This window comes from Populus euphratica, unplaced genomic scaffold (genome assembly GCF_000495115.2).
Source record: "Populus euphratica unplaced genomic scaffold, PopEup_1.0 scaffold51.1, whole genome shotgun sequence".
NCBI lineage: Eukaryota > Viridiplantae > Streptophyta > Magnoliopsida > Malpighiales > Salicaceae > Populus > Populus euphratica.
In genome coordinates, this window is record NW_011499932.1 from 809,560 (window position 1) to 828,008 (window position 18,449).

Sequence of the window (18,449 nt, forward strand, 5' to 3'; positions counted from 1 at the left end):
CTACCTCTTTCTCATCTCCTACCTGAGACCAATATGCATATGGGACGCTTCTATGATGCACTCAGGACTTGCCGTACTTTTAGCTGCTGAAGCATCCGATCTACTTGTTCTGTCTTTTTTTCTCTCTCATGCAATGCAATGATTGGCTTCTTGTCTTCTTAGTTTCTTGATCATAGTTTTTACTTCTGCATGAAAATAAGGACTTGCTATTTTGTTTGGAATCAATATTGATTGCCAATCGATAAATTGATCTAAGTATGTGTCAACATGGATCAAGTACAAGCCAATTTTGTGGTTTCAGAAATGAATATCCATTTGTTAGTATTGAAATATTCAGTTTCTCACTTATGACAACCCTATGCTATTGCTGATATCAGTTATCAGGACAGAAAGACAGACATTGTGTCATCCTGTATTGTCTGTTTCCTACGATGAATTCATACTGGCTATGTATTTGGTTAATGGCACGAACATGTTTTTATAGAACATAAAATTTGATCAATGTGCATTCTAGAAAATGGGCCCTATTTCGATGCGTGTCTCTGGAATCTGGCTCGGAAAAAAATATCTACAGAAGTTTCTTGATAATTCTTCTTCCTGAACTGATGAGACCTAGGTAAAATAAATAAGCTCGAAACTAGAAGTAGTTTAGTTTATTATTCTCCTGGCAAGTTTTTTGTTTGTTTTTCTTGTTGAATGAGCTTTTGTCTCCGTAAATTTCAATTTTTCAAAAGAATGCAGATGAGAAGATGAGGACTGATTGCATTTCTTGGGTCTTTAGTATCAAATTACTTCTGGCCGCTCACTACTTTCCAAATGCATACAAAAAGAGAAATGTCTATTGTCCAGTAATCTGAATCTCTCCTCAAACAGTATTTTTTACAGCTAGAAAACAATACTACGTTGACGGACACTTCAAGTATTAATAGAATCAAGTCACAACTTATGGATATCTAAGAAAAGATAAATAAGGTCTTGGGCTCTATTCCATAGCCACACCATTGGCTATTCCTCTCTTCCTAATCTGCATCTTTCTCCATGAAGCAACTCTAAAACAAGCTTCTGTAGACCTCAACGTGAAGGAGACATCCTTCCCGTGCGTTCGTTTGATGCTGATAGCTGTAATAGTACTCTGATATGTATGGGCTCGGTAAGTGTTGGCGACGGGCACTTACAACTCACACGGAACCACTAACAGGCAATTCGAAGTTGACGCAACCTGTGCCTGGTGACCAGATTGGCAGGGTTCTATTCCCTCAGCCTGTGATTTGCACCTTTTCAAATCCGTCTCTGGAGATGGAATGCATTTATTATGGCACAGAAAAATAGTCCTCCTCCTCCCAATAGCGAGGGCTCATATCTCCATTATAACTGATGAATAAATGAGGTTCTCGATCACGTGTTGATGTGGTGCATCTACATAGTTGAGTCCATGACAAACCTAAATGTATCAGGAGGCAAATTCATGTAGCTCAATCCAACTAATTTGACATTGAGATTTGGTGCAGTTGAATTGTTATCTACTAGCTGCAGTTGATTGATCCTAATCAAGAACTTAATTCATACTTGATTCATAAGAATATTTTCACTCTTTGAAATAGATAGATGGTGTTACTCGACAAATAGCTGTGGAACTTGACACTTACCTGAATGAGTTTGATCCACACGGAAAACGTATGGGCATTGGTGCAATAAGCATAACAAATCCAGTTGCAGCAAAAGTATCAACAACACAGGAATTTACCTTACAAGTGGAAGAGATATCACAGTTTAAATTAATGATGTTAATGATGATAGCTCGCAAAAGAAGCTCCAAATTATTGTTGCATATGCAGGGAATCCAGTAATGATATTCCTGAATCAGTCTATTGACATGTTAACATGGGTTCTGAATTCTGTTTGTATAGGCTTCACATTCGCTACAGGGCCTTTCTTGGAATCTCATGAGGCTCTGAATTGCACTTTCTGATCAACACCATTGCCAGAATTCAAGAAAGCTCTTGAGAAAGAAGATGGAAAAAGGATCATCTTGATTATTGTTGTGGCAGATTGGCAGTACTGATACCTTTCACTTTACCGCCTGCTTTACAGGATTTTAAGGAAGAGAAAAGAGGAGTAAAAGGAGAGCTGGTATTGAAAGCCGGTCGATGAGAGCAGCAAACGCATCTATAATGCATACATGTAGACAACTCTCAAAGGCTACTCGCAAATTCAGCAGAGAAATCGTGTTAGGAACTGGTGTATTTGGAATTTTTTACAAAGGTGTCGTTTCTTCTTATCCTCCTAAGATCTTAGCAGTAAAAAGTATCTCAGAAACTTCAAGACAAGGTCAGCTTTACTTGTTTATTGCTTTAAAAATTTCCAAATGATTCTGCAATCAGAAACAACAGTTAATTCCAAGAGCATTATAATGAGTAGGTGAAAAGACGTATTTGGCAGAAATATGCAGTAGAGGGCATCAGGGCATATGTGGCATAAGAACATAGTGCAACTCCAAGGCTGGTGCCACGAGCGCCAGCAACTTCTTGTAGTTTAGGAACACAAACCCAATGGAAGCCTTGATTGCTACATCAGCAAGCGCTTTCTTGACTGGAACACTAGGAACAAATATTAACCGGCCTGGCATCAGCATCACTTTAGCTCCATGAGCAGCATGTTCATCCTATCGCTCACCGAGATGTCAAGCCAAATAATGTCATTATGGAAATTTCAGCCTTGCAAGATTGCTATGAATCGATTCTGCGGTTACAACAGTGCTTCCTGAAGTAGCCTACACAGAAAAAGCTACCTCAGAATCCGATGTCTACAGTCTTGGTATGGTTGTAATAGAAGTTGTGACAGGACAGCAGTTCTAGGGTATTTTCGAAGAAAATAGTATACTAAATTATGCTTGTAGTTTACAAGGACGAAATGCATTGCTTGAAGGCGTCCACAGAATGCTAGAAGGAAAATATGATGAGCAACAAGTGAAGAAGGCATTACTTGTTGGCCTGGCATGCTTGCATCCTGACACCAAGGGTCGTCCAACTATAAGGAAAGTAGAGCAAATTTTGTTGAAACCCAATGAGCCTCTAATGAAGGTGTCTGAATCCCGGCCGACTGCAATTTTTGTGCCATTATATTCCTCTGCGTCCACCGCAAGGTCTACAGCTGTTCAAGTGACAAAGATGAAAAAAAAATTATGTACTTCATTGTATACATGATTAATGTAATAATGTGTGTATACTTGAATGGATAGCGATGATTCTGTATAAGAAGAAAAGGGTACATTTGGACTCTGTAGATTTTGCAATGTTCCACTTTGGTCCCTATATATTAAGGTTTTTCAATATTAACATTTTAATTTTCTCAGAAGTTTCAATACCGTCATTTGCTGTTAAATTAGTTTGGTAACGATGTTGGTTTTTTCTTTGTCGTGGCTCTCACTCTTTTGGTGTTTGTGGGGTGGAGCCCAGGGGAGGCTGGCAGGGCCCGACCCCTGAAAAAGAAAGATCTTGGTTTTTCTTGAACAATTTAATATTTTAGGGACAAAACTAGTAGAATTTAAGTTTTATCCCCTCGCAAAATAATATTTATAATCTTGACTCCTCTAAAAATATTTACTAGATCCAAGTGTATTTTATAATGAATTGATTAAATCAAGAATCATATTTTACTGTATTTAAAAATAATTTTTTTCATGGTTTTGCTGTTAGTTTTTTTATTTTTTAATTATCTTTTGTTTATAACTGATTGATGTGTTTATAGAGTTGATGGTCATTTTCAGTATAATATTTAATCATGTGTATAGCTGATTTAGTAAATTTGAAAGAAAAAAATTACAAAAATGATAAATTAAAAACATAATTATTCTGCAAAGATAAAATTATATTAATTAGAATACGAAGATGGGTTAAAAATTCATTATTAGAGAACAAAATGAAGTGTTGAAAATTTTAAAGTTAATGGATTGATTCCCCCCTAAGATTGAAAGTAAAAACTTGCAAGACTTTAGAGGCCGAAATGTAATATTGAGAATTTTAAAGGGGTCTAAAGGAAAACAAAATGCGTCTGCCGGGAGTCGAACCCGGGTCTATTGCTTGGAAGGCAATTATCCTAACCGTTGGACTACAAACGCTTGCTGAAATTTTGGCTACTACAATATTTATTAACAAGTAATATTTCTGGCCCGCAAACAGCGAGACAAGAAGAAGCCGGCTGTGTTGTTGGAATATTGAAAACATGGTCCGAAGACACCGACGTCGAAGTAAAAAGGGAGGCACAATGCACCAAATGGACAAGCTGGTCGAGAATCCAATCAAATTCATGGCTACAGAAGTCTTTGGACTGTCTTTCATGTTTCTGTCTTCCCTTTCAACATCATCAATATTCAATTCCATTCTCCAATCACTCACACTTAAGACCCTTTCCTCATCTCTATCTCTAGTTATCATTTTGCTAAAATAAAGAAGTCTTTGTGCTAAATCTTTGAGAGAAAGGCCTGAAGATTTTGTATAGTACTATCCCATGTAGTAGTATTTATTGTTTGCATGAGGTAGTTGTCAGGAAGTGAGTTTGACTCCTATACTGGAGAAAATGTGCTCTCCGTATTTTGTAAATATGAACCCTTTTGTTAGTTTTGTGATTTGGATCTCTCTCTGGAGTTCTTTCCATAGTTTTCATGCCTCTCCAATGCAATGCAATGTGTCTTTAAATGAATCATGTCCTGCTTCATTGTACTATGTTCCAAATACAATGAGAAGTCTTGATGAAACAGCTTCTTTATTCAATGTGGATAATGATGCAGTAAAGAGAACTATTGATGGTTTCCTGATTATGATAAATTGCAGCTGTCTGGCTGAGCACGGATTCTTCACTTGGCACATGGATTACGAGGTCCAAAAGGGGGATACATGGGAGAGCATTTCGTCGAAATTCGGGTTCTTTGTGCTGGCAATGTCAGAAAAGGTGTTGATTCCATCGGTAATTGTGACTCTTGATGTTTTATGTGGCTGTTCTAACAACGCAGACATGGTAACATACAAGGTTCAAAATGGAGATACTCTGTTTACAATCTGTTCTCGGTTTAAAGCTAATAAAACCAAGACTGTCTTATTGAATGGGCTAGACAATCCAGACAGTATCCGCGAGAGAGATATTCTGTTTATCCCCACACCAGGTTAGAGAAGTAATTTTTGTGATTGTGATTGTGATTGATGATTAGTATAAAGGGGTTCTAATATTTCTGTTGTTTCATCTGATAAATGTCAGTATCTTTGGCTGGTAACTTGAACATATATAAGAGCTGCCCTATGAATTACATGTTGTTTGAATTGCTCTTTGGTCATTATTTAACTGTATAGAGTTAGTACTAAAGAGAATATGAGGTAAAGTTTTGCTAATTGAAATCCTTTTGTCTTCTTAGAAGGTTACATTTCTTGGTTTACAGTTAAAACTTCTGGTATATGTGCAGCTGGCTTCAGAACCTAATTACATCTTTTTTTGTTTTGCATGGATGTTTATGTGCAGCTGGCTTTAATAACCTTACTTCCATTGATTATCACAACCAAGGTCAGTCATAAACTATAACATGTCTAAATTCAAGGTGAACCACATCATGTCTAAATTCAACGTGCTTCTGTTAATGAATGAGTGAATCCTCTCGTAGTAGATATTACATTTACATATAGCACATTGTCATTGTAAGTTAATTTTGGCTGCCTTGCAGAAACGAAGACCAAAAAAACACCAAAATCTCGAATTTTTATTGTGGTTGGAGCCATTTCAGCTGCTTTAGTTGTCGTACTATTGTCGATCCTACTTTTATTTTGGAAAAACCATATGAAGAAGCGAGCTCGACAACCGATAGCTTCCTCAAGGAGATTGAATTGCTTGCACTGTTATCTTGCATCATGTCCTCAGCATAGAAGTAAATACAGTTCATTGTGGAGCATCTGAATTTTAAGCAATGGATTTTCTTTTCTATTCCTCCTTTTTATAGTACAGATGGAACCTTGTAGCAGAGCCTTGTTAAAGACTGTCTTATCCCTATAAGGTGATTGATTCATGAGATATTTTGTTGCAGAATCTGAAGAAAGCATGGTTTCTTCAATCGGTTCAGACAAAGCTACTGTTTTACCGTACAATGAAATACGTGAAGCCACCTCCAACTTTAGCAGATCTTTAATAATTGGCCAAGGATCTTACGGATTAGTCTACCTCGGAAAACTACGAGGAACAGTAAGAGAGCCAATGTGCCTAAAATGAACCCCCCCACAATGTTTGTGCAAGACTTACTCGTTTGTATAGAAACATAATCACCATACATGCTTCTTTGCATATGCATGTAGGATGTGGCCATCAAGCAGATGAAAGATACAAGCTCCAAAGAGTTTTTGTCAGAGTTAAATATTCTTTGTAAAGTTCATCACATAAACTTGGTAAGGTTCTTTTTGTCAGAGTTTCTTCAATAATGCCCTTAATTTAGTTTGTCTGGAAATGTCAAGATTCACCAAGCATACTTTTGTCAATTCTATATATTGCTGACCCTTTTTTTCCTACTTCTTTCTAACATTTAATTAGATCGAGCTTATTGGATATGCGGCTGGTGGAGAGTCCTTGTTTCTTGTTTATGAATTTGCCCAAAACGGTGCATTGAGTAATCATCTGCACAATCCTGCATTAAGAGGTTTGGAATTCCCAACTTCTTACAGCTAATGATGGAATTTCTTTATGATTTCAAAGTTTTTTGTTATTGGTTTGCGTCAAAAATACTGTGAGAACAATCTTCTTTATCACATGGTTGTCAGATTGTGTATCATCAGTCATTATGCATTGTATGTTGTACAGCTTATGGTAGCAACAAGAGTTGAGTGGAATGCTTAAATTTTCTTTAAATGATTTTTTAGTAGAAAGGCATGTGTGAATCTAGTATATCAGCAACCGTACCGCTATGCTTCAACTTGTCCTTCAGCTCGCTGATCTTCACCATTGTGCTTCAACTGCATATTGAGATTCTTTTAACTTCGCACCTTTGCGCCTCACGAATCTACATTGATGCTTTGAATCTCCATACCTTTCGATGGAACTTCGTACTTCTATGCTTTTAAATTCCTTACCAACCCTTAATTTGTCCTTCAATACTCCATTTTTCTGTTCTCAACTCCATGCCTTTTTGTTTCTACTTCATATCCCTGTGCTCTGGTTTTATTCTTTGGTGTCTCGGATCCCAATCTTTTGCCTTCAACTTCTTATCTTTCTATTCCAATTACGATCATTTATGCTTCATATCTACACCTTAGTCATTTCGCCGCTAGACCTATATGTTTTGATGCCTCCATACCTTTTCTGTTTCATGTTCATATATTTGTGCTCGAGGTTACTTTATATGCTCTTCTATCTAACACCAAGAATATGAGGGTTTAGTTATGTTATTTTGCCGCAATTGGTAAAATAAGGCAAAACTCTACAATAAAATGAATATGAAAGTACTTCCTGATTGCATGCATGTGTGTTCGTGTATGTGCGTGTGAGTGTATGTACTTTTAAGCGTATGCATCTTAGAATCACTGCTTTACAGCTAATTATTTTGAAGGATGGTATTGAAGCACCTGGTCATAATAATTCAGATTGTTTACTAGTTAGTTATTAAGCTTTGATGCATTTGTAGGTCATAAACCTCTCCCTTGGACTACACGAGTTCAGATTGCTCTTGATGCAGCTAAAGGTCTTGAATATATACATGAACACACAAAACCTTACTATGTCCATCGAGATGTCAAGCCAAGCAATATTCTCTTAGACTCCAATTTCCACGCAAAGGTAAGTATTATTGTAGCAGTTTTTAATGGTGGTTGGCGAAATACTCTGGATATTGAGCGTTTGTATAGAGGGAGAGATTCGTTCCTTAAATTTTGAGCACTTGCATATAAATTCATCTTCTTTCGTTTAGATCATCTCCACTATTGTGGTACAATTCTGGTTGATTTGATCTCATTTCAATCCCTTTAATGTTCAATTTCTGTCCACCAGATTGCAGATTTTGGGCTGGTAAAGTTATTAGAACAATCTCCAGATGCTGGAGGTGCAGCAGCATCTAGAATTGTTGGCACATTTGGTTACCTTGCACCTGAGTGTGTACTTACTTAAGCTCTCATTGATGATTTTGCTTTGATTCTTGTTGTCATCATCATCTGTTCATCTACTGATGTTTCAATATATATGATCCATTAAGAAACATAATTTTCCCTTGAAAACTAGGTATGTTCGAGATGGACATGTGACCGCAAAGAGCGATGTCTATTCCTTCGGTGTTGTTCTTATGGAATTACTGACTGGTCAGCGAGCATTAAGTAAAGACGCAAGTCCTGAAAATGAAAAGCTCAGTGAACATCGTTCTGTTGTGCAATACGTGAGTATGCTCATTGGTTCTACTCTTAAATAAGTTTTCCACAAGAACAAGAAATGCAAACCGATGGCCAGAGTTTTTAGGCTGGTTTAAGTAATTAATCTGCATATGCCATTTACCAGTTAATTTTGGTTTATATTTCTTTTGATCCAGATGCTGTCAGCATTGAATGATAGCCAGGACTCGTTCGACGAGCTGGCCAAATGCATTGATCCGAACCTGACCTCCTACGACAAAGATTCACTCTATGAGGTATGACTCATTTCCACCTTTTCTTGTGCATTAGAAGTTCTACGTAGCGTGTGGTTACTGTCTAGAAATTAAAAAAGACAGAAACAGTGCAGACCGAGTGAAAATGTCTCTGAAATTCACTGTTCGAACGGATTTATTTTAAATCTGTCTTTATCTCTTCAATCAAAATTGTTTTTCTCCTTTTGTATCTCTTCCCTCTATCTTGTGATACTAAACAAACGCAACATATATGTAACGTGGGAAGAAACTATTTTAACTATCTAAATCTCTTGTCTTTGCATTGCCTGTTGGTTGGCCTAATAAGCCGCCCTAAATTGAGTTTTTTCGTCGAAATGTTTCAGCTCTTTCATTCGAACTCTTCTCTGACTTGACACATTGTTCTTGTTTTGACATTCTCTAAGATGGCCCTCTTGTCCAAGGACTGTGTTGATGACAATTGGAAACGGCGTCCTGATATGAGTAAAGTTGTGCTACGCCTTTCACACATACTTTCAAGCTCCAAAGAGTGGGAGGAACTATAGTTCGATTGCCTCGCAGGGCAAACATATAGCCAAAATCTGCAAGGCGTTTTCCAGGAGGTTCAAGACTTGGACTTATTTTGTACAAAAATCTACTCATTTTCCTTGGTGTATTTTCCCTTTTGTTTGTTGATTCTTTTTAAGGCATCTAGAGATCGTACAATTTACAATGCCTTTGACAATTTGTAGGATTCCTCAAGCAAGGTAGAATAACTTCACGCATGTGTCATTAGAAAATTGTTACAGAGATGTTGTTGCTTGCAAAGAATTAATGAGAAAATACGACAAGACCGTGTTTGTTTTTGTTATACATAATAGGATTTAAATCACAGTTTTTACACTCAACCTATTAACTCGGCGAAATTTGATTCATCTGACTTGAGTTTGAATGACTCGGTTGATTTAATTAAACCTACTTTAAAAGATATGCAATTAATTCTGAATAAATAGAGAGAGAGACAAAGAAAACAAAAAAAAAGAGCAGAACGATGCCATTTTAAGTAAGGTGATGGGTCCGAGCTCGACTCCTCCTCACTAATAAATGCTTTTTTCTAACTCAGTTTCTAAGTTAGACATGATAAAAGAGAATATCAATTAAATTTTTTTAATTGTTTTTGCAAAGTTTGCCTAACAAACATGAAGTTCTGTTAAGGAATGAATTCAACCAAAAAGTGTAAATTATTAAATAATATTTTAGGATATAATTTTATATTATTATGTAATTAGTAGATGAGTAATATGAATAAATAAACTAGCATATATTTATATTATATTAAGCTTGCTTATTGTCTTTCTAGAATAAAGGTTAAATGATATTTGAGGGGGGGGGGGGGGGAAAAAAAAAAAAAAAAAAAATTACTGTTATATATATATATTTAAAACAAGACAAATATACGCAAGCACTACACCCTCCCTTTTTGGAATCTTAGGCTTGACTTTGTGCAAAGACTTTCGTTAGAAAATCTATGTTGGGGGCACTTATTCAAACATATTAAAATGGATTTAGAAATTATATATTAATTATTAAGTTGTAATTATTTTGATTGTAAATACACATTTAACCCAATTTTGACTGGTGGGTGAATTTAATTCTATAGGTTAAAATGCATTTTTTTTCCTCATGAATTTATATTATATGGATAGTTTATATGAAACTTGACTAATGAATATTTTAATAAGAATATATTTTAATTGATAAAAGCTAGAGATTTTTTTATCTTAAATTATCTTAACATGTTTTTAATAAAGTTAATTGCTTATTTTCTAGGATGAGGGTTAAATGATATTCGAGCAAAAAAAAAACTTTTCCATCTCATGATCATAAAGAAACTATCCACTTTTTTTTATTCATTCATTTATTTAATTATCGTGACAGAGACTGGAAGAAGAGATTTAGAGAAGGCATCGATATACGAATATGCTAAGGAGAAAATGTCAAACTGACAAAAGGAAATTTGCAGAGACGAAGAGAACTTGAAAGGGACAAAAGGCCACTTTACAACTTCCAAATAAATTTCAAAATGACGAGGAAATAAGATTTTCAAGGAAATTAATTGATTACTCCTTCGAAAATGGATTTAAGAGTATATTATTAAATATATAATTTCTTAAATCAACAAGGAGCAATAAATTATTTTAATTAAACTACAGGGACTAAGCTAAGATTAACCCAACCTTACACGCTCTTGTTGTATTCCGAACTTAGCTTTCCTAGCCTCTTATAAAAAAAATGCAATTAAGTCCCATGGATGCAAAGGGATGTCCCAGTTAAATAAATAAAAAAAGGCAAATATATATTCATGATCATCACAATTTACTTGGAAAACACCATAAATTCGGTTTGAATTATAATTGTAAAACACAAACTAGACTCATAGGTTAATTTGATACCAGCTGATTTTAAAGTGATGTAGGTTAAAAAAATTAAAAGAAAAAAAAACTTGGTTGCCCCATTAACCTAATTAATTTTAATATAACCTAGTCAAAACGGATTCCCAATTCATTAATTTTTTAAAACATATATTTTTTATTAAAATAATATTATTTTTATTTTAAAAAAATTAATAATAAACCCAGGTTAATTCTTCTAATCCGAACCCATGAATTGGAATACAGTAATTTGCTTTGCACTTGTAGGAAGTTTACGTTTCAATTGAGAAGGGTGGGATTGCAATAAATGGCCCAAAATGTTGTAAAGGTATATGATTAATTACACTTGGATCATAGCAATATTTAAATACCAGCATGCAATTCGCAAACAATGGCATTATCTTTTAAATAAAAATTGTTTTCAGTGAATCAGATCAGTGGCAGTGCAAGCGAATGTTATTGAATCAAGTGTTGGGAGGCATTCACTAAAATTAATATTTTCTTTCTTAACATTCAGTATCGTCTGGCCAGTTCTTTAGTATAAAGAAGAAGTCTCTCCCTAGTTGAATATTAAATAGATCGCTTATTTCCAAGCTGATGTATCTTGTATTTATAAGGAATTAATTCAATCGTAGCCTTATCTGCAACTATGAATAATATTAATTATCATAGTTGTAAATAGGGCTTGACTTAGCGATGGAAGGGGCTTATCTCCTTTCATTGCACCTGGATTCGAGTCCTGGCATGCACGTCTGTCACCCCCGCGGTGCCTTACATGCCTACTGGGTTTGCAGGGTATTCAGTGGGCCGTGGGGATTAGTCGTGGTGCGCGCAAGCTGGTCCAGACACCCCACGTAAATTAAAAAAAAAAAATTATCATAGTTGGTGAATAATATTAATTATCATAGTTGGTGAACTTCATTTAATTAACTTGATTAAATTCAATACAAAGCCATAATATTAAGAATTTTTAAAAAATAACAGAACGATATGGTTTCAATTAAAATAAATGGCTTTGAAGTTTCAACTTATAAACTTCGTATTCAGATACTAAAATATGTATACTGTATTTAAAGTTGGGAAATGTATATAACTTTAATTGTGGAGCTCGAGACTTGATAAATCTACGTGAGAACGTAAGTCAGGTTACTTTATTCGAGCGAGACCAAAACGCAGAAAGCGATGCAGCTTGCAGTTGCAGAATTGACAAGGCATGAGTTCAATTGGTCCCTTCTTTGACTAGCTTGTTTGGAAGCAGAGATATTTTTTTTTGAATAGTTTTTCATATTAAATTAAATATTAATAATATTTTTTTATTTTTTAAAAAATTAGTTTGATATCATGACATTAAAATAATTTGAAAACACTAAAAACACATTAATTTGAAATTAATAAAAAAATAAAAATAATAATTTTTTTTTTAAATTACTTTTAAAACATAAAAGCAAATAGGCGTTATCACTAAGACATTCATGCATGTTGCTGATGATTTACAATAACTTTTCTTTGTTTTTTATTATTAGGTTTTGTTTGGTTTTATATTTTAAAAACATTTGAAAATTTTTTAATTTTTTTATTGTTTTACTTTAAATTAATATTTTTTTATATTTTTAAATTATTTTGATATATTACCGTTAAAAATATTTTTTTAAAAAATAAAATATTATTTTAATATATTTATAAATAAAAAATATTTTGAAAAACAATCATATCTCCAAACACATACTAGCATTGTAGCTTTTTAATCGCTATTTTAAAAAGATAGATTTAAAAAATATATTTTTAGTTAAAATTATTATAAATTAGGTTTTTGTAATGAAAAAAAAAAATTAAAAATATGTTTCTAATTAAAATTATTGCAAATTAGGTTTCTGTAATGAAAAACAAAAAACATGTTATTTTAGTTTCTATAAATTAAAACTTAAAACACAATAACGTGAGATTAATATAAAAAAAAAAACAAGTTATTTAATTAACAAAACAATTTGTTTCTATGTAATTGGATATAAAACAGAAGGTATTATTATAATACCGAACCGTCTCTTCAATGGACCGAAACATGTTCTGTTAGTGTTAGAAAAACATGGACTGAAACTTAGCCTTAAAAATAAAGTGTTAGGAGTGTCGAGGAGGTTAGCCAAATTGACCAATTGCACGGTTAGCAAGCCTTAAATGCGACAACATGAACTAATCGAATCGATGAATTAGTTGCGATCCATGCGTCGAAACACCACCGACATTGGTGATCGAAATGTCCATTCAAGAGCGCAAGTGTCGGTCACGGCCCTCTGTTTTTAGCCGTGGTCCCTTGGCTGACCCGAGACGGTGCCACCACTTCATTGTCAAGGAAACATAGCTATAAAACACTCATTAATTGATGTATTAACTCCCGTTTTTCATTTCTATTTAAAAATAACTGAAATGATATTCAGATGTTGTTTAGAATTGCATTCAAAACCATATTTTATGGGAATTTGAATATTTTTTCAGCTTAAAATTAATTTTGTTATATTTTTTTAAGATTCCCAAAATAAATAACATTTTATAGATCAACTATTATTATACTATCAGATACAACTCTTAAAAAAATCAAATATTTTCATCAAACTAACCCACGTCATACCCAAGATAATTAATGAGACATTACATTACTTAGTCAAATCAGGCCAAGTCTTGTAAGTTAGAACACTGTCTGTGGCTGAAAATGGTCCAAATCAGAAATTTGCCATGGCTGTGCATCCATAATAGAATATTCTCACCACGCCAGTGTGAAGGACGAGACTAATTCAATGGAGGCTCCATGCATTTAAAAAAGTCTAAATTCTTAACTTGGTTAGGTATTTTTGGGTGGAATATTTCCCATTTGTTACCAAACCTTTTTGTTTTTGTCCCTTGCTCTCTTGTTTTCAACTGCTTCGATGCAGCCTCGAAGGCAATGCCCCACCCCCCCGCCAAATATGTACAAGGACAACCCTTTCTACTCGAAATAATCTTTATTATTATCAAGCAACAGCTCAGCATGTAAAATATCATGCTTTCTCGTTATTTTCCGTGCATGTTTGATGTATAATATTTTTTTAAAGTATTTTTGTATTTATGATTTTTTTAGATTTTTATTTTTGATGGTATCGGGTCAAAACCTTTAAAATATATTAAAAAAATATTAATTTAATATTTTCTCAAGTAAAATATATTTCTAAAAACATATTAAAAAACAGAAGCTGACACGCGTTCAAACAATCTCATGTCCGACCTAGTTAGACCGCTACCCAAGTGAACATCCACGGGTTTTTCTTTTTTATAATTTTCATGGTCAATTTCAGATGGATAAGATATGCATGCTTGTGTAAAATATCATGATAAGATGGTTTGTTGAGTATTTTATTTTTATTTAAAAAAAACCATGCACTAACGCTTTAATCATCACTGCATGGATTGATTACAGAATTAAAAACTCGATTGCAGTTTTTTTTCCACCAATTCTCTGTCTCGTACACTGCTTCGGGAGCTGATGCCATCCCTGGATCTTCCGATTCGTACACTGCTTCGGGAGCTGATGCCATCCCTGGATATTCCGATCCCGGAAAGGTGCCTTTCTGGAGTTCCCGTGGCCTTCGAAATCTATGAGGTTGGCAGGATGGCGCTTTCATCAACTTAGTTCCAAGATAGAAGGTCATGACAAACTATAGAAAGCTTCAAATCCCAAACGAGTGGCAATTCAGGGTTTAGTTGTCACAAAGACCCATCTGGTTTCATTCTTGTTAAATTATATCTCGTGGTTCCATCTTCAAAGTACAATCTTTTAGTTAAAACTAGACCATTTATTTGGCTATGCTGTTGATTGAATTAAATTTTTCTGGATGTAAGAATAATATTAAAGTATTGTTAATATGTTTTTTAGTTAAAAAAATAAAATGTGAATTGATGTAAAGTGATTTGGTTAACTTGGCAAGTTTAAAAATAACTATAAAAAACTAAAAAAAATATAGTTTAACTAAAAAATTAAAACACATCTTGTTTTAAATATTAAAACGATAATATATTAAACCGGTTTGAATCACCTTGAGTTAACCTATCAAATTCATTACTCGTCTCATAAGATTCTAATAACCCTATAGAAAATAAATTAAAAAATTAAATACAATTCTTAATTAACTCAACGTTTAATGATGAAATTAAAAACAAAATTTAATTAAAAAATAAATCGATTCAACTCGAATTAAACCGTCAAATCAAGATTATGAAACCAAGATAACCCAATAGAAAACAAATCAAAATAAATTATAAAACTCAATTTACAATCAAAATAATATTGAAGGATGGAATTAAAAAAACATAAAAAAGCACTTGGGTCAATTGATGAACTCTGTGACCAGGTGCCAAAAAACAATATAAATCATATTTTGGGATCTCATTTAACAGTTTAAGTTATTGGGTTGAGTTGATTCTTTGTCATGGTATCAGAGTTTTTTGTGAATAAATAATCACGAATTTGAATCTCATCAATATCTCCATTTATTTGATAAAAATCAAGCACAAAGTAATATAGATCTATATAATTTTTAAGCCCGAAAGATTTTTACTTAAAGAGATGTGTTGGAGAATAATAGAAATTGCTATTAGAAATAAATTACAAAATATAATTTTCAGCCAACCCTATATTTTTAATAAAATTTAAAAAAAATAATAAAAAAAACTAAGTTAAACAACTTAACTTATTATTGGAGTCATAAGATTGTGATAATTTTATAAAAATAAATAAATAAATTATAAAATATAAAATATAATTTTTAATTTAAATATTAAATTGAGAAAAAAAAATAAACACCAACCTAATACATAACTTAAAAAAATAATAATACAATTATCATATTCAAAACACGAGTTCATCATGAAAAAAAACCAAAACGACAACGAGACCCACAGCCATGAAACCATTGCGTTTAGTTAGGGCACCGTCCAATCAACATTTTTCGAAGGACCCCATGATTTTGCTGTCAATATCGTTCCTTACCGAACTCATAAAATAATAATAATAATAATACTTAACCCTCAGTCATTGCCGGTCCACACTCTTGACTCCCTAAAATTTACTATTATATTTTTTTTATTAAATTGTAGAGCATATCCTTAAATCAATTTATGCGGAATTAAATTATCTTTTTATACAATTTTAAAAATGCATCTTCCTATTGAGAAAGAAAACATAACCACCTAGCCAATCATTCTACCGTATCCTTTTCGTATCAAATATGTAACTAAAGCAAACATTTCAAACGATAATAATTACTAAAATATTTCTGTGGTAGTTTTTATTTTTTGTCAAATTAAAGTGGAAAAATTGCTTAATTAGCTAAATAGTTTCTTACTACATACCACATATAATTACTTTTCAAATAAGCTAAAATAATCATACATTGGTTTTGTAAAAACTAGAATAACATGTTTTTTTATTAATTTTATATGCAAAAAAATTGCTTAATTAGCTAAATAGCTTCGTACTAAATACCATATATAATTTTTTTAAAATCTTGATTTTATAAAAGCTAAAATAATTTTACATTGGTTTTGTAAAAACTAAAATAATATGATTTTTTATTAATTTTATATGCAAAAATTCATCTTGCAATAATTTTAAGTTTTTAACCAAGTAAGTATTTTTTAAATCACAACCAAAAGTAGTTTTTAAAACCTATTGTTTTAAATTATAACTATAAAAATTACCATACTATCAAACACATATTAAAAATATAATGTAAATAACAAGTAATTAATGATATTTATTAGCTATTCATCAAAATCTATTTTAAATAAAAAGATCAGCAGGATAAGAAAAAAGGAAATAAAATTCAACTTAAAAAATAATAAAAATATCTTTTTTTTTTTATTTTTATTTACCTCGTTTTTTAAAAGTGAATCACATAAAATAACTAATGATATTTTATTAATTAAATTTTTTTTTTAGTTTTAACTAAATTTCTCCTCCTCGGTAAGAAATGTGGCGTATTGGTATCCAAAATGTGAATAGAGATATGACTTGCTTTTGAATCAACTTCATTTGGTTTTGAGACAAGAAACTGTGCCGGATTTGAAGCCAGACCTTCCTTAATCTTCACACAATTAAGTTTAAAAATTAAAATTATACAATTAAACCATTAATCTCTAGCACTACATGGCACATGTTTAGATACAAGCGTGCCTCGTGTTAAGCAAAGGTTACACCATCATATATATATATATATATTTTGTGAGAAAAACAGGTTGGTAATTATTGGAAAGATAAGGGTTTATTAGGAAATAAAATAGCACCAAATGGGCAATTACTTGACACGCGCACGTCACGGTAATTTGCAAGGATAGTCAGCACCACAGCACCAGACACGATGCTGTCCCACGTGATTCCTGGGTTTTTTTTATTTTTAACCATTGTTTCCTGCAAAAAAGCGTTTCCCATTGTTGATTCTTAATCCATGTCCAAACCAAATAATAAAAAATATAAATGTTAATTTTAGTTGAGTTAATTTGAAAAAATTATAATTTAGAATCACTTCATTGATTTAGCTGGATTTTTAATAATTTGATTAATCAAGTTAAATCTTGCATGGTCAATATTAAGATTTTTTATTTATTTATAAAGAACAAGATAATATAATTTTAATATAAATAACTAATTTGAATTTATATGGTAATGCAGGTTTTTTTTTTCCTGAATTAATCTTTGATGCGAATCTTGTGATGAAAAAATATCAGGGTCTAGTACAATGGCCTTTTGGGAATTATGGGCTCCTTGTAAAAATAAATATGTGATCAAGATTATTTTTTTCTTCTTCTAAAATTGTGAAGAAAATAATTTTATAATTATAGATAAATCCTCTGAGAACTCGTGAATGTTGTCGTCCACTCTTGCATGGATAGATAGGACGAACGGATCTGTGGCGGATATTGTTTTTTTTTTTTTTAATATATGCAACGCTAGCAAATGTTGCGAACATTTTTTTTCGGGTATAAAGTGCCTTTAAAGTGTTATTTGTTGAGTTATGAATAGAAAAAAGAAGTTTTATTTAAATTTAATCAATTTCAAGAGGTTATATAACTTTTAATTTATTGATCTCTTAGTTAGATCTTGTTTGTAAAAAAACCATTAAAAATTCAATTTCATAATTATAATAATTTGATAGTGATTTTAATTATGTAACTGATGAGTTATTTTTATTAAAATTTGTCATTTTTGGTTTACATTCAAGGTGATTTTACACATATTTCATTACAAACTTGATTTTAGACATACACACACGCACATATATATATATATATATATATAATTATTATTAAAATAATTAAGATTAAACATGAAAAAAAAAATACAATTCTAAATAATTAATTAATTATGAGTGCTTAACTTTAACCTAAATATATATAAAGTA

The 18,449-nt window shown here is 32.4% G+C and overlaps 1 protein-coding gene, 1 non-coding gene and 1 pseudogene across 2 annotated transcripts; 2 read left to right on the forward strand and 1 right to left on the reverse strand.

Moving 5' to 3' along the window:
- Nucleotides 1–1,364: 1,364 nt before the first annotated feature.
- LOC105136192 (probable L-type lectin-domain containing receptor kinase S.7) lies at nucleotides 1,365–3,508 on the forward strand (annotated as a pseudogene).
- Nucleotides 3,509–4,045: 537 nt separating this feature from the next.
- On the reverse strand, nucleotides 4,046–4,117 carry TRNAG-UCC (transfer RNA glycine (anticodon UCC)). Its single transcript has one exon. It is a non-coding gene; the product is annotated as a tRNA-Gly (tRNA).
- Nucleotides 4,118–4,384: 267 nt separating this feature from the next.
- LOC105136167 (lysM domain receptor-like kinase 3) lies at nucleotides 4,385–9,372 on the forward strand. Its single transcript, XM_011041401.1, has 11 exons — nucleotides 4,385–5,158; nucleotides 5,509–5,550; nucleotides 5,708–5,908; nucleotides 6,065–6,219; nucleotides 6,330–6,419; nucleotides 6,562–6,667; nucleotides 7,649–7,800; nucleotides 8,011–8,111; nucleotides 8,239–8,389; nucleotides 8,540–8,638; nucleotides 9,040–9,372. The coding sequence occupies exons 1-11, from the start codon at nucleotides 4,576–4,578 to the stop codon at nucleotides 9,157–9,159; spliced, it is 1,800 nt and encodes a 599-aa protein (XP_011039703.1). The 5' UTR covers nucleotides 4,385–4,575; the 3' UTR covers nucleotides 9,160–9,372.
- The last annotated feature ends 9,077 nt before the right edge of the window (nucleotides 9,373–18,449 follow it).

What these genes read in the sequence shown, in the direction of transcription:
- LOC105136167 (XM_011041401.1), top strand. Translation starts at nt 4,576, where the DNA reads ATGTGCTCTCCGTATTTTGTAAATATGAACCCTTTTGTTAGTTTTGTG. An exon ending in GCACAATCCTGCATTAAGAG is followed by an intron (nt 6,668 to 7,648) that starts GTTTGGAATTCC and finishes ATGCATTTGTAG; the next exon opens with GTCATAAACCTCTCCCTTGG. An exon ending in ACAAAGATTCACTCTATGAG is followed by an intron (nt 8,639 to 9,039) that starts GTATGACTCATT and finishes ACATTCTCTAAG; the next exon opens with ATGGCCCTCTTGTCCAAGGA.